This window comes from Cydia strobilella, chromosome 5 (genome assembly GCF_947568885.1).
Source record: "Cydia strobilella chromosome 5, ilCydStro3.1, whole genome shotgun sequence".
Taxonomy (NCBI): Eukaryota; Metazoa; Arthropoda; class Insecta; order Lepidoptera; family Tortricidae; genus Cydia; species Cydia strobilella.
The window spans coordinates 15,763,313-15,786,189 of record NC_086045.1 but is presented as its reverse complement, the minus strand read 5'-3'; the positions used below and the strand labels follow the sequence as shown (position 1 = coordinate 15,786,189).

The 22,877-nt window shown below is 38.7% G+C and overlaps 1 protein-coding gene across 1 annotated transcript in view; it reads right to left on the bottom strand.

The window, feature by feature from the left end:
* LOC134741502 (neurogenic protein mastermind-like) overlaps window positions 1-22,877 on the bottom strand; it is a 59,713-nt gene that overhangs the window by 19,726 nt on the left and 17,110 nt on the right. The window contains exons 2-3 of the mRNA XM_063674304.1: window positions 21,927-22,137; window positions 4,982-5,731 (exon numbers count right to left, since the gene is read on the bottom strand). Coding sequence (XP_063530374.1) covers window positions 4,982-5,731; window positions 21,927-22,137 — 961 coding nt within the window. The remainder of the gene's footprint in view (window positions 1-4,981; window positions 5,732-21,926; window positions 22,138-22,877) is intronic.

The window sequence follows — 22,877 nt, the reverse complement described above, 5'->3', positions numbered from 1 at the left end:
GTACTTTTTATTGTACCAATGTTTAGAGAAAGATTCACGGTCGTTCGGAACTGTCAATTTTTTGTTCTAACTGACAGGCTGATATCGTCCGGCGCACTGATAATCAGTGGGCCGCTTAAGACATGTCAGCAATCAGCATGCATGACGGTTTGACGGTATAGTCCGACAAGAAATTGTAGAAAATTATTGAGGGCGCCACTTCCTACGTAATTGTCTCATTTTTGGCGTAAATAAATAATAAATAAATTCAATTATTAACAGGCAAATGACACCCATAGAAATGTTACATACAAATAATTAAACTAACTAAGTACAAAGAAAAAACAAAAGTTAATATACAAACAATAAAAATTAAAATAATAATAAAATAAAAATGCTTATGGCAACAATTTAGTATGGATTTTTTTTGTTCCATTTTATTTAAGTTCTACTATTTTATGTCGCACTATAAAACAGTCTTGTCCTCTTATTTCGTAGACAAGTGTAGGAAATAAAAATTCGGCAAGAGGTAAATTTGTTTTAATATAAAATAAGGTAAATTAAAGTCAATTTTACGGCAATACCCAAAATATTTGTTGGACAGAAAAACATTTTTAAGATATGATTTCAAATTAGATTGTCGAAACATTGTATGTATAATGTTAATAACCCTGTAAAACTGTACGGAGACGAGATATAGCCGAGCTCCGGCGGGGAGACAGACACTAGCTCGAGAGTCGAGCTGGAACAAAAAGTGCGTACTCCCGGCCCCATTGCTTCCTGCATTGAACACGTGTTCTCTACGCACATTCCGAGTCGAGAGGAACACACCGAAACATTATTCCGATTCGATACTACGATTTACTTTTTAAAAAACCCGGTCACGGGATTAACGTACATTTTTACATCGTTCCAAACTCTAAAAACGCGATTACTCAAAAGGTTACTAGAAACCAGACATGTTCTTTCCGTGTACCTTTCAGTTGAACCCGCATAATATCAGGATTTGATGTTGAGATCCTAAAGTATCTTTAAGAGGTAGCTCCCGCAAAGTTGCAGTTTCTTTTTAACTCATAGAGAAACAAACAGTCATACTACATTAACATTAAACAGTAGATTAAACAGCAGAAAATAGATTCCTCAATTTACATATCAAAAATAGGTGGCTAGTGCATAATTATTTTCCATCGTATTTTCACGGAAACATACGAACGTGTCTTCCTATTTCAGTCAAGTCTCGGTACAAAAAGTACTGAGGTTGACTGAAGTAGCATGTCAAATACGAACGTTTCCGAGAAAATATGATGAAAAACAATTAAAAAAAAAAAAAAAAAAAAAAAAAAAAAAAAAAAAAAAAAAAAAAAAAAAAAATATTATGCCACTACATGTGTAATGCACTTTTAAATACAGAAAAAAATCTTATATAAATGCAAACAATTACCTTCGAATTAATTAATTATATACATATATGTATAACACTAATGAATTTATACACATTTTAATGAAGGACATAAATGCATTGAAAAAAATCACAAGGAAACTAGACTATTTTTTCGATGGTAGACTAAGTAAAACCTTAAAAGGTTAAAGTTGGCTTGATAGAAATAAATCACGAAAACATGTCTATATTGCATTTATTTTCAACTAGCGCCCCGCCCCGGCTTCGCAAGGGTAGTTCAACTAATTTACACAAAACCTTTACAAATTATACATATAAACCGTCCTTTTTAATCACTCTATCTATAAAAAAATCCCATCAAAATCCGTTGCGTAGTTTTAAAGATCTAAGCATACATAGGGACAGACAGACAGCGGAAAGTGACTTTGTTTTATACTATGTAGTGATTGAATACCGTTACCCTGCATACCATAGCAGTATTATTTTAGTATGAAATAGCTAGTAATATAGCCGAGGGACATGACTAGCGAAATTTAAATCAGAACTATGTATACTTTTAGAATTATTGAAGAAAAACCTTAAATAAAACCCATATTTTTTATTCCTTTCTAATTTCCTGGATGTACGCGCCCTCTTAAATATTATAGGCACAGCGACAGTAATTTGGGTTTATCTCAGCATTTGCTCTCGAAAATCGACTTTGATGTAGAGTTGTAGACCGTAAATTAATCAACAGAACTACGAAATAAAACACTGTAATCTAACCTTCTTTATTAGGCTCATTGTCTTTAGTGGTACAATAACAAAAAAACGTATTTAAAATTATTATGTAAACCGTAAAATTATAATTCTAAACCGGTTTGAAAAACCGGCCAAGTGCGAGTCGGACTCGCGCGCCAAGGGTTCCGTACGTTTTAGTACTGTTATAGCGGCAACAGAAATACATCATCTGTGAAATTTTCAACTGTCTAGCTATCACGGTTCATGAGATACAGCCTGGTGACAGACGGACAGCGGAGTCTTAGTAATATGGTCCCGTGTTAGCATTTCATAGTCACAATTAATTATTAAAATATGTATTTGAAATTTCTGTATATTTTGATAAACAGTGTTAAAAGACTGTTTATCAAAATATATTCATTTTATAAATAACGGAAGTGAGTATTTGACATTTCGAGCTGGCTCCCGATTGGTCGCACCATTTTAAGTCGTAACGCTTCCCGTGAGGCAAGATGGCGGCAACTGGCACTACGATTGGGAGGCAGAACGAGGGAGGCTACGAACGAGTGCAGATCGAGTTGTCATATTGTAATAGCCAAACGTTATGATTTGAGGTTAAGTTACTTGATTATGTCGGAGTGTACGTGAATACACGCTTGCTGGATCATCGGATTGTTTCATTGAACTGACCTTAACACCCGTTTTTACCCTTTGGGTACGGAACCCTAAAACATATTGTTTTATATGAATGTTAATTGTTATATTTCTATCATCCTTGCTAAACGTAAAAAATTGTATACGTAACAGCGATCTGACCATCTGTATCTGTTTTTAACTTGTGTACACAACCAACCTTTGCTGCATTGCTAGAACTGACGGTGGTTTATTCCCTGATTCTTATAAGACAGGTTTACCTAGTTTAGGGCTCAGGACACTATTCCTAGGCTGTCTAACAATAGAATACTCCTAAAAATGTAATTCTACTATGTAATAAGCTGCATTTTTGATACACAAATAAATCATTTTTCATTTTCATATGATGCACTCTGGTAAAATGCTTGTTACTATTAACTATTTTTTGAAGTCGTATTAGTCGTAAAAACGAGAATTATCTTTGGTCGTAAATAGGACAATGGTAATGGAACTTGAACTTAGGTCGGAAGGGGCTCGAAAGACAAACATGTGGGCGCCACACATCTGCGCGCCCACAAACAGAACATCGCACGCAACTGTACAATAACAATTACACCTGCTGGTGTTTTATTGTGCGCGAATCGCAATTCAACGACAATGTTGCCAATTAAATCAAGAGTTTTGCAACTGAAATCTAAAAAAAATGGCATTTCCTCAGACAAATATTTTCACATTGTGTTATTTCCAATTGTTATATATCCGTCTTATCCGAAAGCAACCAAAATACGAAAATAAAATACTTAAGTACATGAGGATGTTTATACCTACTTAAATAATATGATTACTTATAGAATAATAGAATAGAATGGTATGACACCCACTTGCGTTAACCCGAATGTTATATAGCGGTTGTCAATCGTCTACGACCGTACGATCAAACGACGCGATTTCGTCTCATGGCGAGTTGACGACGACAAGATTAAATACACTAATCTCCGTAGTGCCCTAATTAGTGCACGCGAATCATCGCGAGAACATGCATATGTATTAGTATACTATGACGACTATGACTATACATTGTGATGGAAGATCGCGTAGTATTGTGAGACAATTAGGACGATGCCTAAAAAGAGCGCGATGCACTGGCAAACAAATTGATTTATAATTTATTAGGTTGTATGCATGTTGTTGAATGCGGCCTGCTTAGCTTAGTTTACCTGCTAAAAGTAATAAAATTTGGTTCTTATTACGTTACAGTTAACATTCAATTTAGATTAAATCCAAATAGAATGCGCCAATTGGAATGTTACAGGTGTTATTAATGCAAAGGTGCGAATTAACTTCTGTATTTGTAAAAAAAAAACTCTACTATATAATGTAATATAATAGTAAATACTAATTAAAAATATATCATCCTTAGGTTCATCGCATTAGAGAGAAACGTTGCTTACAAACTTGCTTAGGGCGGCGGCACGGCGGGAGCCTGCCTCGCGCCTCGCGCCGTGGCGCGCGCACCGCCTGCCCGGTCGATACCACACCAGACTCCCATGTTTTTTATGTCCTTTCACGTCACGAAATACCCAATAAAGAAGACTTCCAATTACTTTAACCACCTAGGGACCAGGGTTCATGTGGAAAATTACTCGTATTAGCCGTTTAATATTAAATTAACAACGTCCAGCCAAATTACTACCGCAAAAAGGGATAAAAATTTTGGCGCGTAAGCGGCACGCTTTTGAAACGTTTTCCGGTGTATTTTAAACAATTGGCATAATTCTCTTGTCTCGCACACAACATAATGAGCTCATAAAACTGGAATGCTATTCAGTTCGATAATATTATAGAACCGAGTGATTTGGCTTCAATTGGCCGCTCTCGCCGGTTACTCCTCGGTCATTGTGCATATTGCTAATCTGCATTTCAAATTGAAACGAAAGCCATTGTTGTAGAAAATATATATATATATTTGCTTGGTTGTGTCAGTATGTATAGCCTTGAAAAGCAACCGTCTGAGTAGAAATTAGCAGTATATCCCGTCCCATCATTTTTTAATAGTAGGTGATGAATTGTATTATTGACACGGTTGCGTAGCCAAGCTACTGGGAGGTCACAATCGGAATGTCTGAAGTCTCGCAAGATAGTCGCTAAACTTTCGCACATTGAATAAATTACAAGAAATAGGTAATAGTTTTAATTTCCCGAATTATATATATGCGCTTTGAATATGACGAGGTAATATCTGTTACGTACCTGAAGATTATGATGAGGTTGCGAGAGATGCAGCTGCTGATGCTGCGACATGTGTAGGTGGTCGAGCGAAGGGCGTGGGCGGTAGCCGCCGGCGCCGGGGCCGGCACTCGGGCCGCCGCCCGCGCTGTACGCGCGGTAGCGCCAGTCGCCGCCCGCCGCCTGCTGGTGCTGCTCCGCCATGTGCTTTAGCGTCTGCGCGGCGGGCGACATCTCTCCGCTCGTGCCGCCGTACCGCGGCGCGGGCTCGCCTTCCGGAGGCTCCATGCTGCCTAGCCCGTTGAATCTGCTTCCGTCCAGATCGAAATCTTTCATAAACTCTGGATACTCGGCTATTTCAGTAATGAGATCTTCGAAAGTATCGTCGCCGTCGTCTTCCCCGATCAGCTCGGCCAGCCCCGGGAACGCGGAGGCGGCATCTCGCTCTAAGGCTGCAGCGCATTCGTCCAGGCCGACGAATTCGTCCTCGGCGACTTCTGATTTGCACTCGGCTTTGCACTCGCGGTCGCAGTCGAGCGGCGTGGGCACGCGTGGTGGGGGCGGCGAGTTGGACGTCTTGACGGCGTTGGCGAGGGCCTTGACCGTCACGTTGGTGGAAATCTGCTGCGGCTGCGAGTCGGCGGCGGAGGTGGTGAACTCGAGCTGCTGCACGATCTCCACCGAGAACTTGGTGAGCGCCTCGCCGGCCCCGCCGATACCGCTGCATTGCAGTTTCGCCGGCGGTTCGTAATCACCGCAACCGAATTTTTGTTGCTGTAACAAAAGACAGGTGTTAATAAATCATTGGCAGTATAGGCACTAATTACCCTCTACGTACCCTCTATCACCACATTTACCGCCGATTTTTTAAAAATAATTTAAAAAATACACATAGGTACAGGATAAACAGGTATAAGAATTTAATATTTATATCACAACATTTAACAATAAATCACCAGACCAGCAGTCGTTGCGAGTCGGCTGTATGAAGAACAGATGTTTTCGGAATTATCCTAACCACTGGAAAATAATAAAGTGTGCCATATTGTTGTTTTGTTAAGTTTGTAATGGGTTCTGTATAAAGATAACTAAGCAAATGCTAGAATTTTATCCAGTGAACATAATTGCATGATTTAATGATTTGTGTCGTCAACTCGTCACTATCAAACTTAACGCTTTCAGACTACGAATGTTGGATTTCACAAGTCAGTGTCGTTGGAATACATTGATGCGTGAGTAACGATTTCCACCAGTGAAAACTAGATAATTTCAATTAGCTTTTCTTTCGCATTTTTAGGGTTCCGTACCCAAAGGGTAAAAACGGTGTTCGTCCATCTGTCACTAGGCTGTATCTCATTAACCGTGATAGCTGTCGGGTACACTACATAATTCCGAAAAATGTTATGCCGAATTTCAGAATGCCGAATTTTATTATTCCGATTTTACCAGTCGTAGTTCTAACCTAACCTAACCCACTTCTGGCAACAGTTCATTTACTTGGGGGTCACAGTTATAACCTAACCTAACCCACTTTTCTGGCAACAGTTCGTTTTTTTGAGAATAGCAGTTCTAACCTAACCCATTTTTCTGGCAACAGTTCGTTATCTTGAGGGTCGCAGTTCTGCCGAATTCATTAATGCCGAATTTTTATGCCAAAAATATTTTATGCCGAATTTAACGCGATGTGGCACGACAGGCACCCGTAATAATTACTAAAACGTGAGTCTTCATTTGAATATCACGAATTGCATTTTTCCGACCTTACAAAAGACCGAATTTCTGAATACCGAATTACTAAAACGTGTCTTCATTTGAATATAACGAATTTTATTTTTCCTTACAAAAGACCAAATTTCTGAATTCCGAATTATTTTATTTCCGATCGGACAATGGTTTTTCGGAATTTAAGAATTCGGAAAAACATTTTTTCGGAAAAGTGTTAAATCGGAACTTTAAGCTTTCGGTCAAATGACAATCGGATTTAAAGTTTTCGGAAATAGTACATTCGTGATTTTCTTCCATCGTGTTTTTAAAAATCGTAATTTTGATATTTCGGACTTATAAAAAATCGGGATTATGAAAATCGTGCTTATAAAATTCGGAAAAACATATTTCGGAATATTTGGGTGTTCCCTTTTATTGCTTAATGGTACAGAACCCTTCGTGCGCGAGTCCGACTCGCACTTGGCCGGTTTTTTTAAGATGATGGCAATAGCAAACAAGCGCACGATCCTGATCCTGACTGTAAGCAAACGCAAACACTAAGCGTCGGTTGCATGCACCAAACCATTGTCATCGTTAAGGCGTTCGCTAAATTTTATTGTATCGGAAGTTACATAGTTCACTGCTGAGTGACGTTGATCAGTCTGCTTATTGTGGTTAGTGCAAATGGTCCTAAGTATAATAGTCATTACTGCCATTAGACGCAAGAAAGAAGCCGTGGATGCCATAATAAGACACATAAATTAACAATTGAGTTCCAGGGATGAACTAGAATAGTGTATAATGGTGGATATAGGATGGAGCAGAGTAGTACTTGTTCGAGGCGTAGCATTTTACAAGTAAGTAAACATACATCGTGTTGTGACCTCGTGCTCTTCGTAAATGCTTCCTAATACGGTGTCTGTCTGTCTGTGCAATACCAAGATATGGCGCTGGCTATATTTCCCGATTGTTAACAGAATTATCCCGAACGAAAAATAATTCTCATTTCTCATTACATCACTAGGCGTATCTGTTAAAAACGTAATTCGGAATACACATCAAAATCAATATTAATAATTCGCATTTCACGTTATTTAGTTTAACACATGTAACTACTGAAGAACATAACGAAAATACGTGTCTCACTAGAGAGTCGTTGTGCTGGAATGTACTTTCAACCTCTGCGCTACATGTGGGCCTTAGTAACCGCAAACAATACTGTGCAGCGGGACCTTGGCGGATTAATCACGTGCGCACACATTGTAGGTATTAAGTGTATTCTATACCTACACCTACATACACAACATAAATAGTATTTTATACAATCGTGGTATAATAGAGAGCTTTTCAGCTGAGTAGCTTGCTGAGGGGCCTAATAAAGGTACGATTGAAAAGCTTGATTATATCACTATTGATGTATACAATACAACCAGCGACGCTCTCAGCGGTAAAACGCAGTCGCTGTGGCCGAAATCAGCTAGGAGATGATGATGATTGTATACAATACTTTTCCAGCTTTTTCTACGAGTCATCTAAAATAATACTTTTTCTACTGTAAAACCTAAATAATAAAAGAAAATTAGGTAAGTATGTCAGTAGTACAAAAGACATCAACGCGTGCATAATATATGAATAGAAAATAGGTCTTACTCTTGAAATAGTCGCGCGTTGGTGTCTTTTTCACTGGAACGCGGCACCACGTGATTGATATTCGCAATGCTTCTGGAACTGCAAACACTACGTCAACAACATAACATATAGAACGTAACTACATTGTTGTGACAAGTACTCGTCATTTGTACTCCTACAGACGTTTCTAATGAACCAAAACATATAGGTGTGGTGTGGTTGCATTTTGTCGCTGTCTAGTTCCTCCTATGGCCACCTACGACTGCGTCATTAAAACAGCATGGAGCTGTTCTAATGATGATGATGTGATGATGAATAATGTTCCTACATACCAAATGTACAGCTTAATCCGATACAGGAACCCTATGACCCTACCGACAGATAGACGCAATTTGATACTGACTTTCCCGTGCCGTCTGGAATCGATGTAGCTAGAAATTTACGTAGTGTGAGAAATAAATGAATGGTGGCTCCTAAAGTCCTCACAGAACAAACGTGATTTTCTAAATTTTTTTGACAGTGTCAAGTTTGAGCACGTTATTCGTCATCTCACCGTTTTACCGCTTGCATCCTAAGTGTCGAATGTCAGCTCTTGGCAAGAATTGGCGCAGGCAGTGGTTTTACGTTAAGCGACCCATCTCACCCATGACCCACATCCCTGGGGAGAAATTCCGAAGTGTCAAGAAAGAGCCGGAAGTCGAACTCACCACCTCCGGTTTGCGCTACTGGCGCAATATATATACATTCCCAAAGTTTCAAAAATATGTGTACGCTCTTACACCTTAGACAATAAAGTCGTGTTCACATATTTTTGAGCCATTTGTCTGGATTGATGTTTTTGCCTGCGACTGTTCAAACTTACAGTTTTATAGTCTAACTTAGATCACATCACGCAATTGGGTTATGGACGTTACGGAGGTACCGCTCCGATAACAATTATGTTTACGTTACGTTGCCGGACATTGTTATCAAGTACCTATGTACTAATTATAAGCTTTTTATTAATTTATTAGAGTTTTGTTTTTATTAACTTGCAATGTACTTACCAATGTATGTAATTATGTATGTAGGTACGTTTCAAATCTTGCAAGTCAAATTTGACCCACTTCACGACTTCCAATGAAGCTGAATATTTTCATACATATGTAAGCCGGGTGACAATGCACTATTATGGTACCATCGAACTGATCTCATGATGGAGACAGGAGGTGGCCATACGAACTCTGTGATAAAACAACGAAACCTAATAATTGTGTGGGGTTTTTAGAATTGTCTCAATGAGTATTAGTTGCCTGTGGAAAGAAAAGTACAGTCAGCGATAAAAGCTTGTACCAAAAATGAACGTACGAACGATACATAGTTTAGTTTATAATTTGGCATTTTTTTCCCTGTGGCATATGTGTGTAAGATGAAAAAATGGCATGGGGCTACTACGGCTAATAGTTCTACAAATGCTTTAAGGACAAGCATCTTAAAATTAAAGTTCGAGTAACAAAATCAAAGTACCTGGAGCAAACACTGAAATAAGATTTATAAAATGGTGTCAGAGAGCAGATTCAGAAAACGGCGCGGAGGTCGTCGCGGTGAGCGGCGCGAGACAATACGAGGCGGTCGGTTGTGAAACTCGCGCAGCTCAAGTTTGCATAACCCGCGGACCGCGGACCGGCCCTCAGTAACTCAGTATACATACGCAGACAACTACCAGTCTAAAACAACTGTCTATTGGCAAAACCATCAGTGCTAGGCACTAATGAAACATATTTTAAATATAAAATAAGAAACTGTATTTCCACTCTTCTAACTACTACATCTTAAATATTTGTTCATATACCGTTAACGCTTGTGCTTAGATACGAGGTAAGTTCTGTACTGACATTGAATTGTGACCTTTTGACAGATGTCATACATTTTCTCATGTACCGTCTCGTACAATCAGTCTAAACTAAAATGTAAACTCGTTCCTAGTATAATTACAGATTGGTAACGTAACTAATGACGGTCGGAGGTCATATTTATACCTGTCTAGCTTTAGCCCGCGACTTTGGCTGCGTGGAATTAGTAATTTGGGTACCTTAATTTTTAAACAAATCTGCTTTTAAATCCATCCTTTTTTTTTTCATCCCCAAATTGGCCCACTCTATAAATTTCCACCCCATTTTTACACCCTTCAGGGATGATTTCGGGGGTAAAAATATTCTATATCCTTCCCCATAGCTCAAACTATCCCCATACTAAGTTTCATCTAAATCAGTTCAGCGGTTATTGATTCCCCATACAAATTTCCACTCCCTTTTCACCCCCTTGAGGGGTGAGTTCTGGGATAAAAAGTATTCTATGTCCTTCCCCGGAACTCAAACTATCTGTATACCAAATTTCAACTAAATCGGTTCAGCGGTTTAAGCGTGAAGAGGTAACAGACAGACAGACAGACACAGTTTCGCATTTATAATATTAGTATGGATTCTTAGTGGATTACACTTTAGTACTCTTCCATTAGTTTTACTTTAGCGGACGTAGTAGCTACCGTAGACCGTACCGACTGCAAAACTCACGAATTGCAAGTCACACGTAGATACTGATATATTTAAGAGAGGGATGCACTTATGATAGCGACAACGATCATGGAAAAATCGTGGTTAGGGTACAAAGCCACTTTATACCTTGGCTAACTGCAGCTGATATGTTACTGCATTAAGGCGTTCTTTCCACTCAGCAAACGGATGCGGAGCCAGAGTGGTAACCACCATAATTAGTCTCCACTCGAATCCAGATATAATCAACTAGATTTAAAACTATTATTGTGTGTTGCAGAAACGGGAAGAAGCTGAACAACCGCACGACGGTTCGATAGTCCAGAGCGAAAATATAAATAAAGAAGTACTGTACTTGAATCCTAGCTAACCCGGTCTAATACGTGATAAATTGATAATATTAAATTCTAACCCTTGCCTACAGGAACAAAATAGGCTGGCGGTTGCATAAACGTACCTATTATGTCCGCGTTTAATAAATTCCGTTATATGTATTTCATAAAACTAGGATATTATTTATAAGTTTTATGACGCACAGGCAACTCAATAATTACGTCTATTAAGCCCTTCACAAACGGAGCGATAATATATATTAATATACCGCAAGATACCGTAATATGCCGAAATATATCTTATAGTATAGCTAAGCACCACACACAACAACGATACCAAAATATACATCGCTGTCTGTGTAGCACCTACTTTGTGAGAGACGAAATGAAATATACCAAAATATATCGTTATATGCCGAGCTATATAGCAAGGTATAAGAATAAGCTACCCTGCTAATAATAAAATAAAAAAATAATAAATAAAATAAATAAAGCCCTGCTAACTAATGTGTAGCGCCGACAGCAGAGATCGATAACGCGGTGATAAGACGGACTTGACGAGTCATGCGGCAGAAAAAAGCATTCCGACCTTCGCCAGGTAAAGTTGCAGTCGCCACGAGATGCATACAAAAAGTCGCGGTCGGCAACATGTTCCTACCTTAAACAAAGTAACTTGTTGACATTTCTTAAACGGATACTGAATATCTAGGGCGTAAAGGCGAGCAGTACTTTCTGTTGCGTTTTGGATACAGGTGGATTGTACATGTACAGTCGAAGGCAAAAATATCGATCCAGACGGCTCATAGCACAATCGGATTAAGTCTCACCTCGAAATCCAAAGATATGAAATTTGGTATGTATGTTAATTAAAGGTCTCTTTTTCATGTCCACACTATTTGACATTTGGGGACCTCGAGGGATCGCAGCCATCTTGGAAAATGTGTACCATCCTGGAGAAATTTGCGTTTTACTCTAAATATACGTTCTCTATGAAAATATGGTGTAAGGCAACATTAAAGCTTATTAAATTTTACACAAAAAAGTTCTAGATAACTTTGCGGAAAAAATACATCTTGTTATAGAAAATAATAGCTGAATCCAGATTTAGCGCTTATACCCTTTTAGGGGATATTCTCTTAATATGAAACTTGGAGGAATATGAATTCCACTTTTGTCTATATATTTGTACACGTTCTACTCCAATATCAACATTTTACTCGATTGCTACTTAAACAGAAAGTAGGGTTATGGGTTTAAATACTGAAATACAGTACACCCTTGTAGCTCAGGATACTGGACGGATTTTTTTAAATGACATATCGGTAGATTCCTCTTGCCCTTCACAACCTGTTTACACCTGTTTCATTAAAGAAAAAATAATACAGCCTAATAATTTTTAGTGTGGAATTTAATAAGCTTTCTTTTCGCCATAGACAGTATTCACATTAAACCCAGATATTCCGAGAAAAAAAGAAAAACCAAAAAAGACATACTTTTCAATATGGCGTTTGATCCCCGTGGTCCCCGAAGCTCCAATATTATGACACGCAAACAGGGATCCCTGAAATTGTAGGTGTCAAATTTCATTACTGTCACTATTGTTTAAACCCCATTTAAGACCTAAAATCTGTTTTTGTAGTCACATTTTTAAGTTTTACACATTTTTCCTCCATTTATTTGAGTAAATTTGTATTGCATAGCACTCGTGTACCAATTATGGATCTACTGATGTCTATTTTATTGAAATCCACTCAATAGTTTAGGCGCTAGAAGTAAAAATATGATTTACTATTCGGCGTCCTCTCAAGGCGGCTGTATTAATTCTTCTTTAACAAAACAGGTGTAAACAGGTTGTGAAGGGCAAGAGGAATCTACCGATATGTCATTTAAAAAAATCCGTCCAGTATCCTGAGCTACAGGGTGTACTGATTTTCAGTATTTAAACCCATAACCCTACTTTCTGTTTAAGTCGCAGTCGAGTAAAATGTTGATATTGGATTAGAACGTGTACAAATGTATAGACAAAAGTGGAATTCATATTCCTCCAAGTTTCATATTAAGAGAATATCCCCTGAAAGGGTATAAGCGCTAAATCTGGATTCAGGTATTATTTTTTATAACAAGATGTATTTTTTCCGCAAAGTTATCTAGGACTTTTTTGTGTAGAATTTAATAAGCTTTAATGTTGCCTTACACCATATTTTCATAGAGAACGTATATTTAGAGTAAAACGCAATTTTTTCCAGGATGGTACACATTTTCCAAGATGGCTGCGATTCCTCGAGGTCCCCAAATGTCAAATAGTGTGGACATGAAAAAGAGACCTTTAATTAACATACATACCAAATTTCATATCTTTGGAAGGATTTCGAGGTGAGACTTAATCCGACTGTGCTATCATATGTGAACACGACTTTATAGTCTAAGGCTAAGGTGTAAGAGCGTACACATATTTTTGAATATTTTGGAATGTATATATATTTATGCCTTTGACTGTACACAGTAGAACGACTTTTAACATGTTACTCGTCTGAAAGTGATGCGCGCAAGTTCTTGGCCCTACCTAGTGAGTGTAATCGATACGTTGCGTTTACTAGATCCCTGTACCCTACCCGTATAAATAAAATACTAGACGCGCTTAATCGCCCATTACTCTGGACAAATTGCGCACTGGCTGGGAGTGCGTATTTCATTAGGCGACGTTATATAGCGTTAACACCCCAATAATCGACATGTTAATAAGACTCAGTATATGACACCTTGCTGTCAACTTTATCCCTATGACATTATGATTGAAAATGTCGATTATTGGAGCTGTGTCGCGCACTGGAGCCTCTACGTTACTGATTGACAAATTTAGAGGAACGCTAAAAAAAAAGGTTTATAATTACTGGATTACAGCACCTAAATTAATAAATTAATTTAGTTTGTCTATCTATCTAATTCGAATTTTCCACTCACTTACTCTAAGGTTAGCTGGAAGAAATCCCTTATAGGGATAAGCTCGCCTTTGTACCTAAATTTATATGAATTTCATGTTAACAATTTTTGTTTTGTACAATAAAGTGATTTACTACTACTACTACTACTAAATTAATTCAAAATTAGTAATTAAACTTTTTTTTTGCGTTCCTCTAAATTTGTCCATGAGTGACTCCATGTCGCTTTTGGGAGTATCACTGAATAACGACTAAGTATTGAAGATTTAGCTGGGTCTCTTAATTAGATTTGCGCCAATTGCTGGTTCCGGTTTCGGTAATATTTCGTAATATTAGCGATAGTCTATCAAGGTAATTGAACAGTAGATTTAACAAAATAAAACGTAGAAGTATAAACAGTAATTGTAGTGATGAAAAGTGCGTGATTTTAACCGGATCCGGTACCTCCTTAGAAGTGCCCGATCCGCCAGACCGGATTGCAATCCCTAAATGCAACACTGTTCATCTCATCAAAAATCCATCCCATCTTACCTCAACGCACCTTATTGCAAAGTTACAGTTTTTATTTTATTTTTAATAACAGAGGTATTAGGCTCGACTACCCGTACAGTACGAGTACCTAATTACCTAATATGCACGGCAATTTGTTAGTGCGCTTAATAGCGTCAACGTCAAATGTTGTGGGTTTCGTTAGGGTGACCATGGCTTAAAAATAAGTTTTTGGCAAAAATTTAATTTTTGGTACAAGCTTTTATCGCTGACTGTACTTTTCGTTATCATGTCATCGAGACAATTCTAAAAACCCCAAACACAATTAGGGTGCGTTGTTTTATCACAGAGTTCCTATGACCACCTCCTGTCGTCATCATCAGATCAGCTCGATGGTACCATAACATTGCATTGTCACCCGACTTACATGCGTATGCAAATTTCAGCTTCACCGGAAACCGGGAAGATGGTTAAATTAGTTACCTTAGATTCCATTACATAGTTAGTTACATACAGGTCGACCCAATAAAAGCTTGTTAAAAACTTAAACTCCACAACTTAACTTAACGGAGCTCCGTAAAGCGGGGCTTTTATTTCTGGGCGGTTTGCCCTTCGGGCATCTGAAGCTACCTAAGGCTGCGTCTTACGTAGGCGAACAACTCACGAACGCGAAGCGAAGCGGCGCGACGCGGCGTCCCACGCGGCGGCCAAGGGAATTAACCGCGAACGAAAAGCGGCGCGACGCGGCGAGGAAGAAACAAACCGTTGATACGTATGAAAGTGTCCTAGATGAGCGTTCTTCACGAGCTTCGAAGCGGCGCGGCGCGACGCGGCGCGGCGCGATGCGACGGCCTTGTCCGAAGTGCGCGTCTATAATACACGTGCACGGGTTTGATGCTAGAAAGATATCGATCTTTTTCTTATTTAATACAGATTTTTGTATTGTGTGTTATTGTCGAGAATTTTAAGAAATAAAAAATAAAAATAAACTAGGGGCTCTGTGCGCTGTAGACCTCGCAATTAGCCTAAAAAATGTAATAATAATAAATAATTACTTTTCGAGTCATTATTACAGCGAACACGCAATAGTCGTAAGTAAGTGCCATATACGTTATTGGCGATTAAGTCCTTTATGCCAATTTCCGTCCATTTGAATATTTTTAGGGTTCCGTACCTCAAAAGGAAAAAACGGAACCCTTATAGGATCACTCGTGCGTCTGTCTGTCCGTCTGTCACAGCCTATTTTCTCCGAAACTACTGGACCAATTAGGTTGAGATTTGGTACACATATGTAAGTTTGTGACCCAAAGATGGACATGTTCCGTAAACAAATTAATTTTAAACACGGGGGCCACTTTTGGGGGGTAAATGAGAAAATTAAAAAATAAAGTTTGTCAAACTATATTGTGTTACATATCAAATAAAAGAGCTATGAGCTGAGAATCTCAAGTATATTTTTTTTTATAATTTTAAGATAAATAGATTAGAAGTTATCCAAGATAATTTTTAAGAAAAAAAGAACGACTTCAATGGGGGATGCCGTTGAAAGGTTACTTTCGTCTTGGCAACATTTTAATATTGGTATAATCCAAACCCAAGTTATGGGGGTTCGAAAAAACGACGAAGCGCTTCGAGAATATTTTTTAAGAAAAAAAACCGACTTTAATGGGGGATGCCGTTGAAAGGTTACTTTGTTGTTGATGGTGCACTCCAGACAATGATATTAAAAAGACAGCATCTTTTGCCTAACTAAAAGGAGGTAAACCACCCACGTTTCTAGTAGCATTTCGTTTCTGTAAGGGTCATAGTTCTAACCTAACCTAACCTAATGTTCTGATAGCATTTCGTTTCTGTAAGGGTCACAGTTCTAACCTAACCTAACCCACTTTTGTGATAGCAGTTCGGTTCTGTGAGGATCGCAGACGGACAGCGGTGTCTTAGTAATAGGGTCCCGTTTTTACCCTTTGGGTACGGAACCCTAAAAATCACTATATGTGCCTTTCACGTTTGAGGAGTTCCCTCGGTTCCTTATGGATCCCATCATCAGACCTCGAGCTTGACAAAAATGTGTCTTAAAAACGTAACTTATTGCTTAACAAACATAAAAAAGAAGACAAATCGCCAAACGTGAACTATGCGTCGTTAAATAGTTCTATTCTGATATTTCTGATAATCATCAGCAACTGCACTTCATCAAATGTCACTTATTTAAATGGAAATGCTGGATTTGTTGATGAAAATACAAAAATTACTATATGTATGCCTTTCATATTTGAGGAGTTCCCTCGATTCCTCATGGATCCCATCATCAGAACTCGAGCTTTACAAAAATGTATCTTGAAACCTAACTTGCTTAACAATCATAACGAAATGCAAATAAATGATTGATTGATTGATTGAAGAGGACAAATCGCCAAACGTGAACTATGCCTCATTGAAGAGTTCCGTTCTGATCATCATCAGCAGTTCCACTTCATCAAATGTCACTTTTTTAAATGTAAATGCTTGATTTGTTGATGAAAATACTAAAATCACTATATGTATGCCTTAACATTTGAGGAGTTCCCTCGATTCCTCATGGATCCCATCATCAGAACTGCGTTTTGACAAAAACGGGACCAATCTGTATGTATATACTTACAATCAAAAAAAGAATTTTCAAAATCGGTCCAGAAATGACGGAGTTATGGAGTAACAAACATTAAAAAAAAAGAAAAAAAAAACAACCGAATTGATAACCTCCTCCTTTTGAAATCTTGAAGTCGGTTAAAAATAGGCAAAAATTACCATTCCCCCCCCCTTTATCTCCGAAACTACTAGGTCAAAAATTTTGAAAAAAATACACAAAATAGATCTTTACCTATAGATCACCGGAAAACCTATTAGAAATGTGCAGTCAAGCGTGAGTCGGACTTAATTACTCAGTTTTTGATCCGACCCCTACGGGTTTTTTAAAGAGATTTCACATAAAAAATACATTGTTTAAATTGTGTAATGTACGGAACCCTTGGAACGCGAGTCCGACTCGCACTTGGCCGGTTTTTTTATTTCTAAAAACCAATAAAAAATCATGTGCCGTTTTAACCAAAAGGGTACTTATTGTCGGTTGTCAATAAGACGCTATTTCCATAAAGCTTCAATTTGAAATCAACCTTATCGACAACCGACAATGTGGTACCTTTTAGTTGAAAACGTCACAAATGTGAGTCGACTAATCAAATCAAATCCAGTATTTTACATGCGCCACGCCGTATTCGCGTCTAAAAATCAGATGGATTGATCGCGCCCGCTTCGCGCTGCGCCGCTTCGCCATCGCGTCAACATCGGTCACCTAGGACACTTACATAGGTAAGAACAATTTGTTTCTTCCGCGCCGAGCCGCTGGACGTTCGCGTGCAAATCGCATCGTTTGCAACGAGATCGCTAGCCGCGTCGCGCCGCTTCGCTTCGCGTTCGCGCGTCGTTCGCCTGCGTAAGACGCTACGTTACAAACCTAACCTACCTACCTATTTATTTAGTGTGACGTCCGTGAAAACATTACACTTTGGGGAAAAAAGCGTAGGTAGGTAAGTAGGTTAGATGTTTTCACGGACGTCACGTAAATCAATAGGTAGGTAGGTTAGGTTCGTTAGGTAGCTTCAAATGCCCGATGGGCAAACCGCCCAGAAATAGGAGCCCAGTTAAGGGGCTGCCCGAGCGGTTTTCATCGCTTTTTTACAAGTTTTGAATCGTATCTCCTACTTTTGCACTACAGATATTATAAGACGAGCGGCAATCGATTCTTCAATCTTTTATCTCCATTTTTGTCTACCGAATTTTGAAAGAAATGAATACTTTTTTTTATTATTTTTTTAAACATTGTCTAAAAAACACTTTTTTCGTATCTCGATTGCTGTGAAAGATCATACATATACGAAATCTACGTATTTGGGTTCGTCTTTGACGTCTCTAAAACCTGGTCTAAGGTTTTAATTTTAAACCAATTAACACAAAAGACTTTGATGCCAAATATCTCGAAGACATAACTGAAGCAAATATGAGATACCTACTATGCTGCTTAAAGCCGTTGCTGTTAATATGATAAGCTACAAAAAACATTAGAAAACTAAGGGATTCAGATCGAAGGTCATTGGGGCATGGGATGCCCTTAAGTTGTAAAGGAAATGTTTTTTGAAAAGAAAGCGTCCGACGTTCTCCAGATTTGATGGACACCCCAGCGTTTTTCATAGTTTTTATTTTTATTTTAATGAATTAAACAAATAACTTAAATTACAATGAACTCTTATCGACTTAACGCAAATGTAATTACATTAGCACTACGTATTGGATGTGAACAGGACGGCTGGCCTCATGGGGTCAAGTCAATTGACGTTGTCGCATCCGGGCGGGACCGCGGTCGCGCCCGCTGCTGCGCGGCACGCGGCACGTGCTGCGCCATTGTTAATTACTAAGGTAGCCCGTGCACGTGTCGCACGAGAACTCAAACAATACAAACAACAAAACACTTAACTTGCCATTGGTAGACCTAATCTCGTTGTCGTAAGGTTCACGAAGGGTCAGTTAAATGTGTCAACGGTGGATCAACTGCTCAACCAAAAGAACCAGTGTATGTTCTCCGTCCACTGCCCACTGCCCATAAGGGCCATGCCATAAGCCTTTTCAGTTACGCTACGCGAAGTTGTTTACGAGGAAAGATTCTTGGAACGTCAGAGATAATGACATAGCCAGGTAGAGTAGGGTTAAGCTGGCAATTATTTGTACAATGCAAAACAAGAATCACGTCAGACAAAAATACATTCTAGGAAATTATGTCCGGGAACAAAGTTCGAGAACTATAACTGCTGCGGCCTTGAAGCGGACGCTGTATGTGTCAATTTCCTTGATAAAATAAATGACGGATTAAATTTCATAATCGCGGCAGTAATGCGGCGGCGAACGTCACCCATTCAAATAATTCGCGTAATTGAGACATACAATATGTGACTGCTAATACATAATGAAAGGCATTTTGCGACAAGTAGACGCAATTTGGACACACCCCATATAGACGCAATTTGCGACTACGATACAAAAATGAGGTATAAAGACAAAAAACTGTTAATTATAATACTAGAAACTTCATAACTCCCTAGGGAAAACGTTTTTTCTATAGTTCCCGATAAGCCTGCGTGCAATTCCACATTTACTGAGCGAGTGTGATGACAAATACATTTAATTATTTTTAATTAAATTATTTAATTTACACTTACAAAATATGATTTTCAGCATTCTAATATTCCCTGCTATGGTAAAAACATAACATTTTATATATTCGCGATTCATGTCAACATCCCTATTATATCTGGTATGCCCTACGATCATCCAGTCCAAGCATTATTGAAGCAGCATAATATCCTCACTCTGCCTTGTATCTTCATATTGATGGCCTACCAACACGTGAGGTCAAACCTGGACCAATACACAACGTGCGGTCAGTGTCATATATGGTAGAAATACCCGGGGTATTTTGCTTGCAAAGCAACAATTTTTTTTGCTTGTAACGCAAATCAATGCATAATGCTTTTTTCATCACACTTGCTCGAAAAATACTGCTGTGTACTGAAGGACAAAGGCCTATGTTGTTCCCGCGGGCGTTATGGATTCTGAAAAAAAAGCTATAACTGACTCGTGAGTTAGTTTTTTTTAATTATGCCACTAATTCATACAAACCAAGTAGGTTTATAAATTATTATCTTTTTGTTTATGCTTTAAAATATTTAATTTGATTAATTTAATAGCCGTTTCAAGTATTTTTACGCAATTTTCAATTGTCGCTGAATGCCGATGGGTCTGTGCCTTCGATGCCTAAATTGCGAAAAAAATTCAAATTGGCGGACGAATGAAATTTAGTTTTTTCTTCGCAAGTGAAGATTATCAAAAAACTCATGGACAAAAAATTTAAGATATGATAGAATATATTCGGCGAAAACTCGCACACGCCCATACATTGTAATATGATTGTATTGTATTTTTATTATTTAGTACTACATTTTATATACATACTATTAAAATAAAATAATTGCTTGAATATACCAGTTCATGCATGGCCGGGTTTTATCGTGTACTGTACAGTCTATAGTCGAATTAAATTAGGGTCGTACGAGACGGGCGAAAGAAAGGCGTACTTACACGCATCTATATAACAGTAGGCTGCACTGCCCCACACCACAGATTTTATAATAGTTCTTACGAACAGATACTTATCTCTCAAAGAAAACGGAAATACCTACCGTTTTGATACCTACACAAAAATACAATGAAGTGACCTTCAGCGCGCCGCTCCCCGCACCGCGCGCACCGGCACAACGCTAGGGTTGCCGACGCTTAGAAATGATACACCTACTTACAGCAGAGTAAAATAAAATCTGAATCTTAAATTATGTATTTTAATCATTTATTTAAAACTGGTTTTTTTAATGTAATGTATGATTTTTTTCTTTTCTGAGTGATTATAATACCTACATAATAAGCAAGTTAATTTCCAATAATTATAATATTTCGTTTATATGTTAGTGTTTGCGAAATAGTCATTTTAAAAGGTCATATGTCCCTGCAGTAACCGCAGTGTTTACGGCGTTTTATAACTAAACCTACTAAACTAAACCAGATAGAGATTAATGTTACACAATAAAATAAAGAACCCATGAATACAGGTAATTAATTATAACCAGAGTATAAATGAGTAGGTAATTTTCGGTGTAGTTAAGAATAGGTAGATATCTAACTATAAATTGTTCGTAATAAATACTACATGTTTAATTTAAGAAATAATACCTACGTAGCTTATAACTATCGTAAAAATTGCCAGTGCGGCGCGCGGTGACGTGCGTTCGTGAGCGCGTGTGGCAACCAACTAGCTTGCTTGTCTACCGTGAACGGGAGGCGATTCGTAGGTATAAATCCGAGCTCGCGCGGAGAGTTCCATAGGCCTGCCCACACACTATCGTTGAACTGAATATGGGTACGTCAATGACAAATAGTTATAGGATTCATCTTCTCAAATGACTTTTTCGTCTAAGACGGTAATCTGTTAAACAAAAGCCATTGTCTCTTTTGTGCGAGCGGTCGGCCATTGTGTGCCATTGTGTGTGAGCGCCGCACGCGTCGTGGCACGCGCCAACACACAATGGCACACAAAGCCCGACAGCTCGCATAAAAGAGACAATGGCTTTTGTTTAACAGATATTGTCTTAGACGAAAAAGTCATTTGAAATGATGCAGACTATAACTTTTATGGGTTCGAGAATCTCGAGGTCAAGCCAGGAAGGACTTAGTAATATTTGTAACTACATTACAATCCACTTACCACATGCACGCTACTGTGCAGGTTCCCGCTGATAGCGGGCAGGTCGGGCTTGCGGTCGCTCTTCTTGGCCTGCCTCTTGGCCTTGCCCTCGAGGAAACGCTTCTGCAGCGCGCTCGTCTCGAGGTTCTGCTGCTCGCAGGCGCCCGTGAATGATTGGTCAAAGCGAGGGACGCACTCGTTCTGTCGCCGACGATATGCGTCGATTCTTCGTCTGTAAAAAATTAACCACAATGGTAATTTTTTTATAATGTGCGATGCACACTAAATAGAAGAAACAAGTGTTTTAATTAGAGATATATCTCCACAGTGCGTGTAAAGTATCTGTCACTGTCTAATTGTAGGTAATACATAATATAGAGCCATATCTTTTTGGTTAAGTTATTAGCATACGTCGCACTACAGCGGGCATTTTGCGGGCAAGTCATTTGGTAAGGTTTACAAAAAAACATCTTAACTTACGAGTCCATGTACTTAGTATTAAACATATTAATAATAGCGAATGACGTAGTGAGTGTTGTGTGCAACCCATCATTTGACAATAATGCCGTAAACGAGGGTAGTTTCTCGCCCCCCTGCCGCCACCGGCGCCCGCGCCGTCATCGGGCGCGGAGGGCTGCGGCCCGAAGTCTGCGCCGGTCCGTCACCGTCGACGCAAGCTCCTGATGACGCTCCTCGGTACGGAGTGAAACATGTCGAGCGTTTTCGACTTAAAATACGTGAGTGACCCGTTATTAATATGTTTAATATGTCTGTGTCTCACTGAAGTTTTGTTATTAAAATTACATGTACTTAGTATTTGTAACATAGTTACCTGTTATCACGTTTGAAGTGAAAATTGATAAGCCTATTTAAGTGGCCATCTAAAAAACAAATAAATAGCTGACATGCGTCATTATGACTGCCGTTCTTACTTGTATTTGTTGGTGCAGTGGCGTCTATTTAATAGAAAGA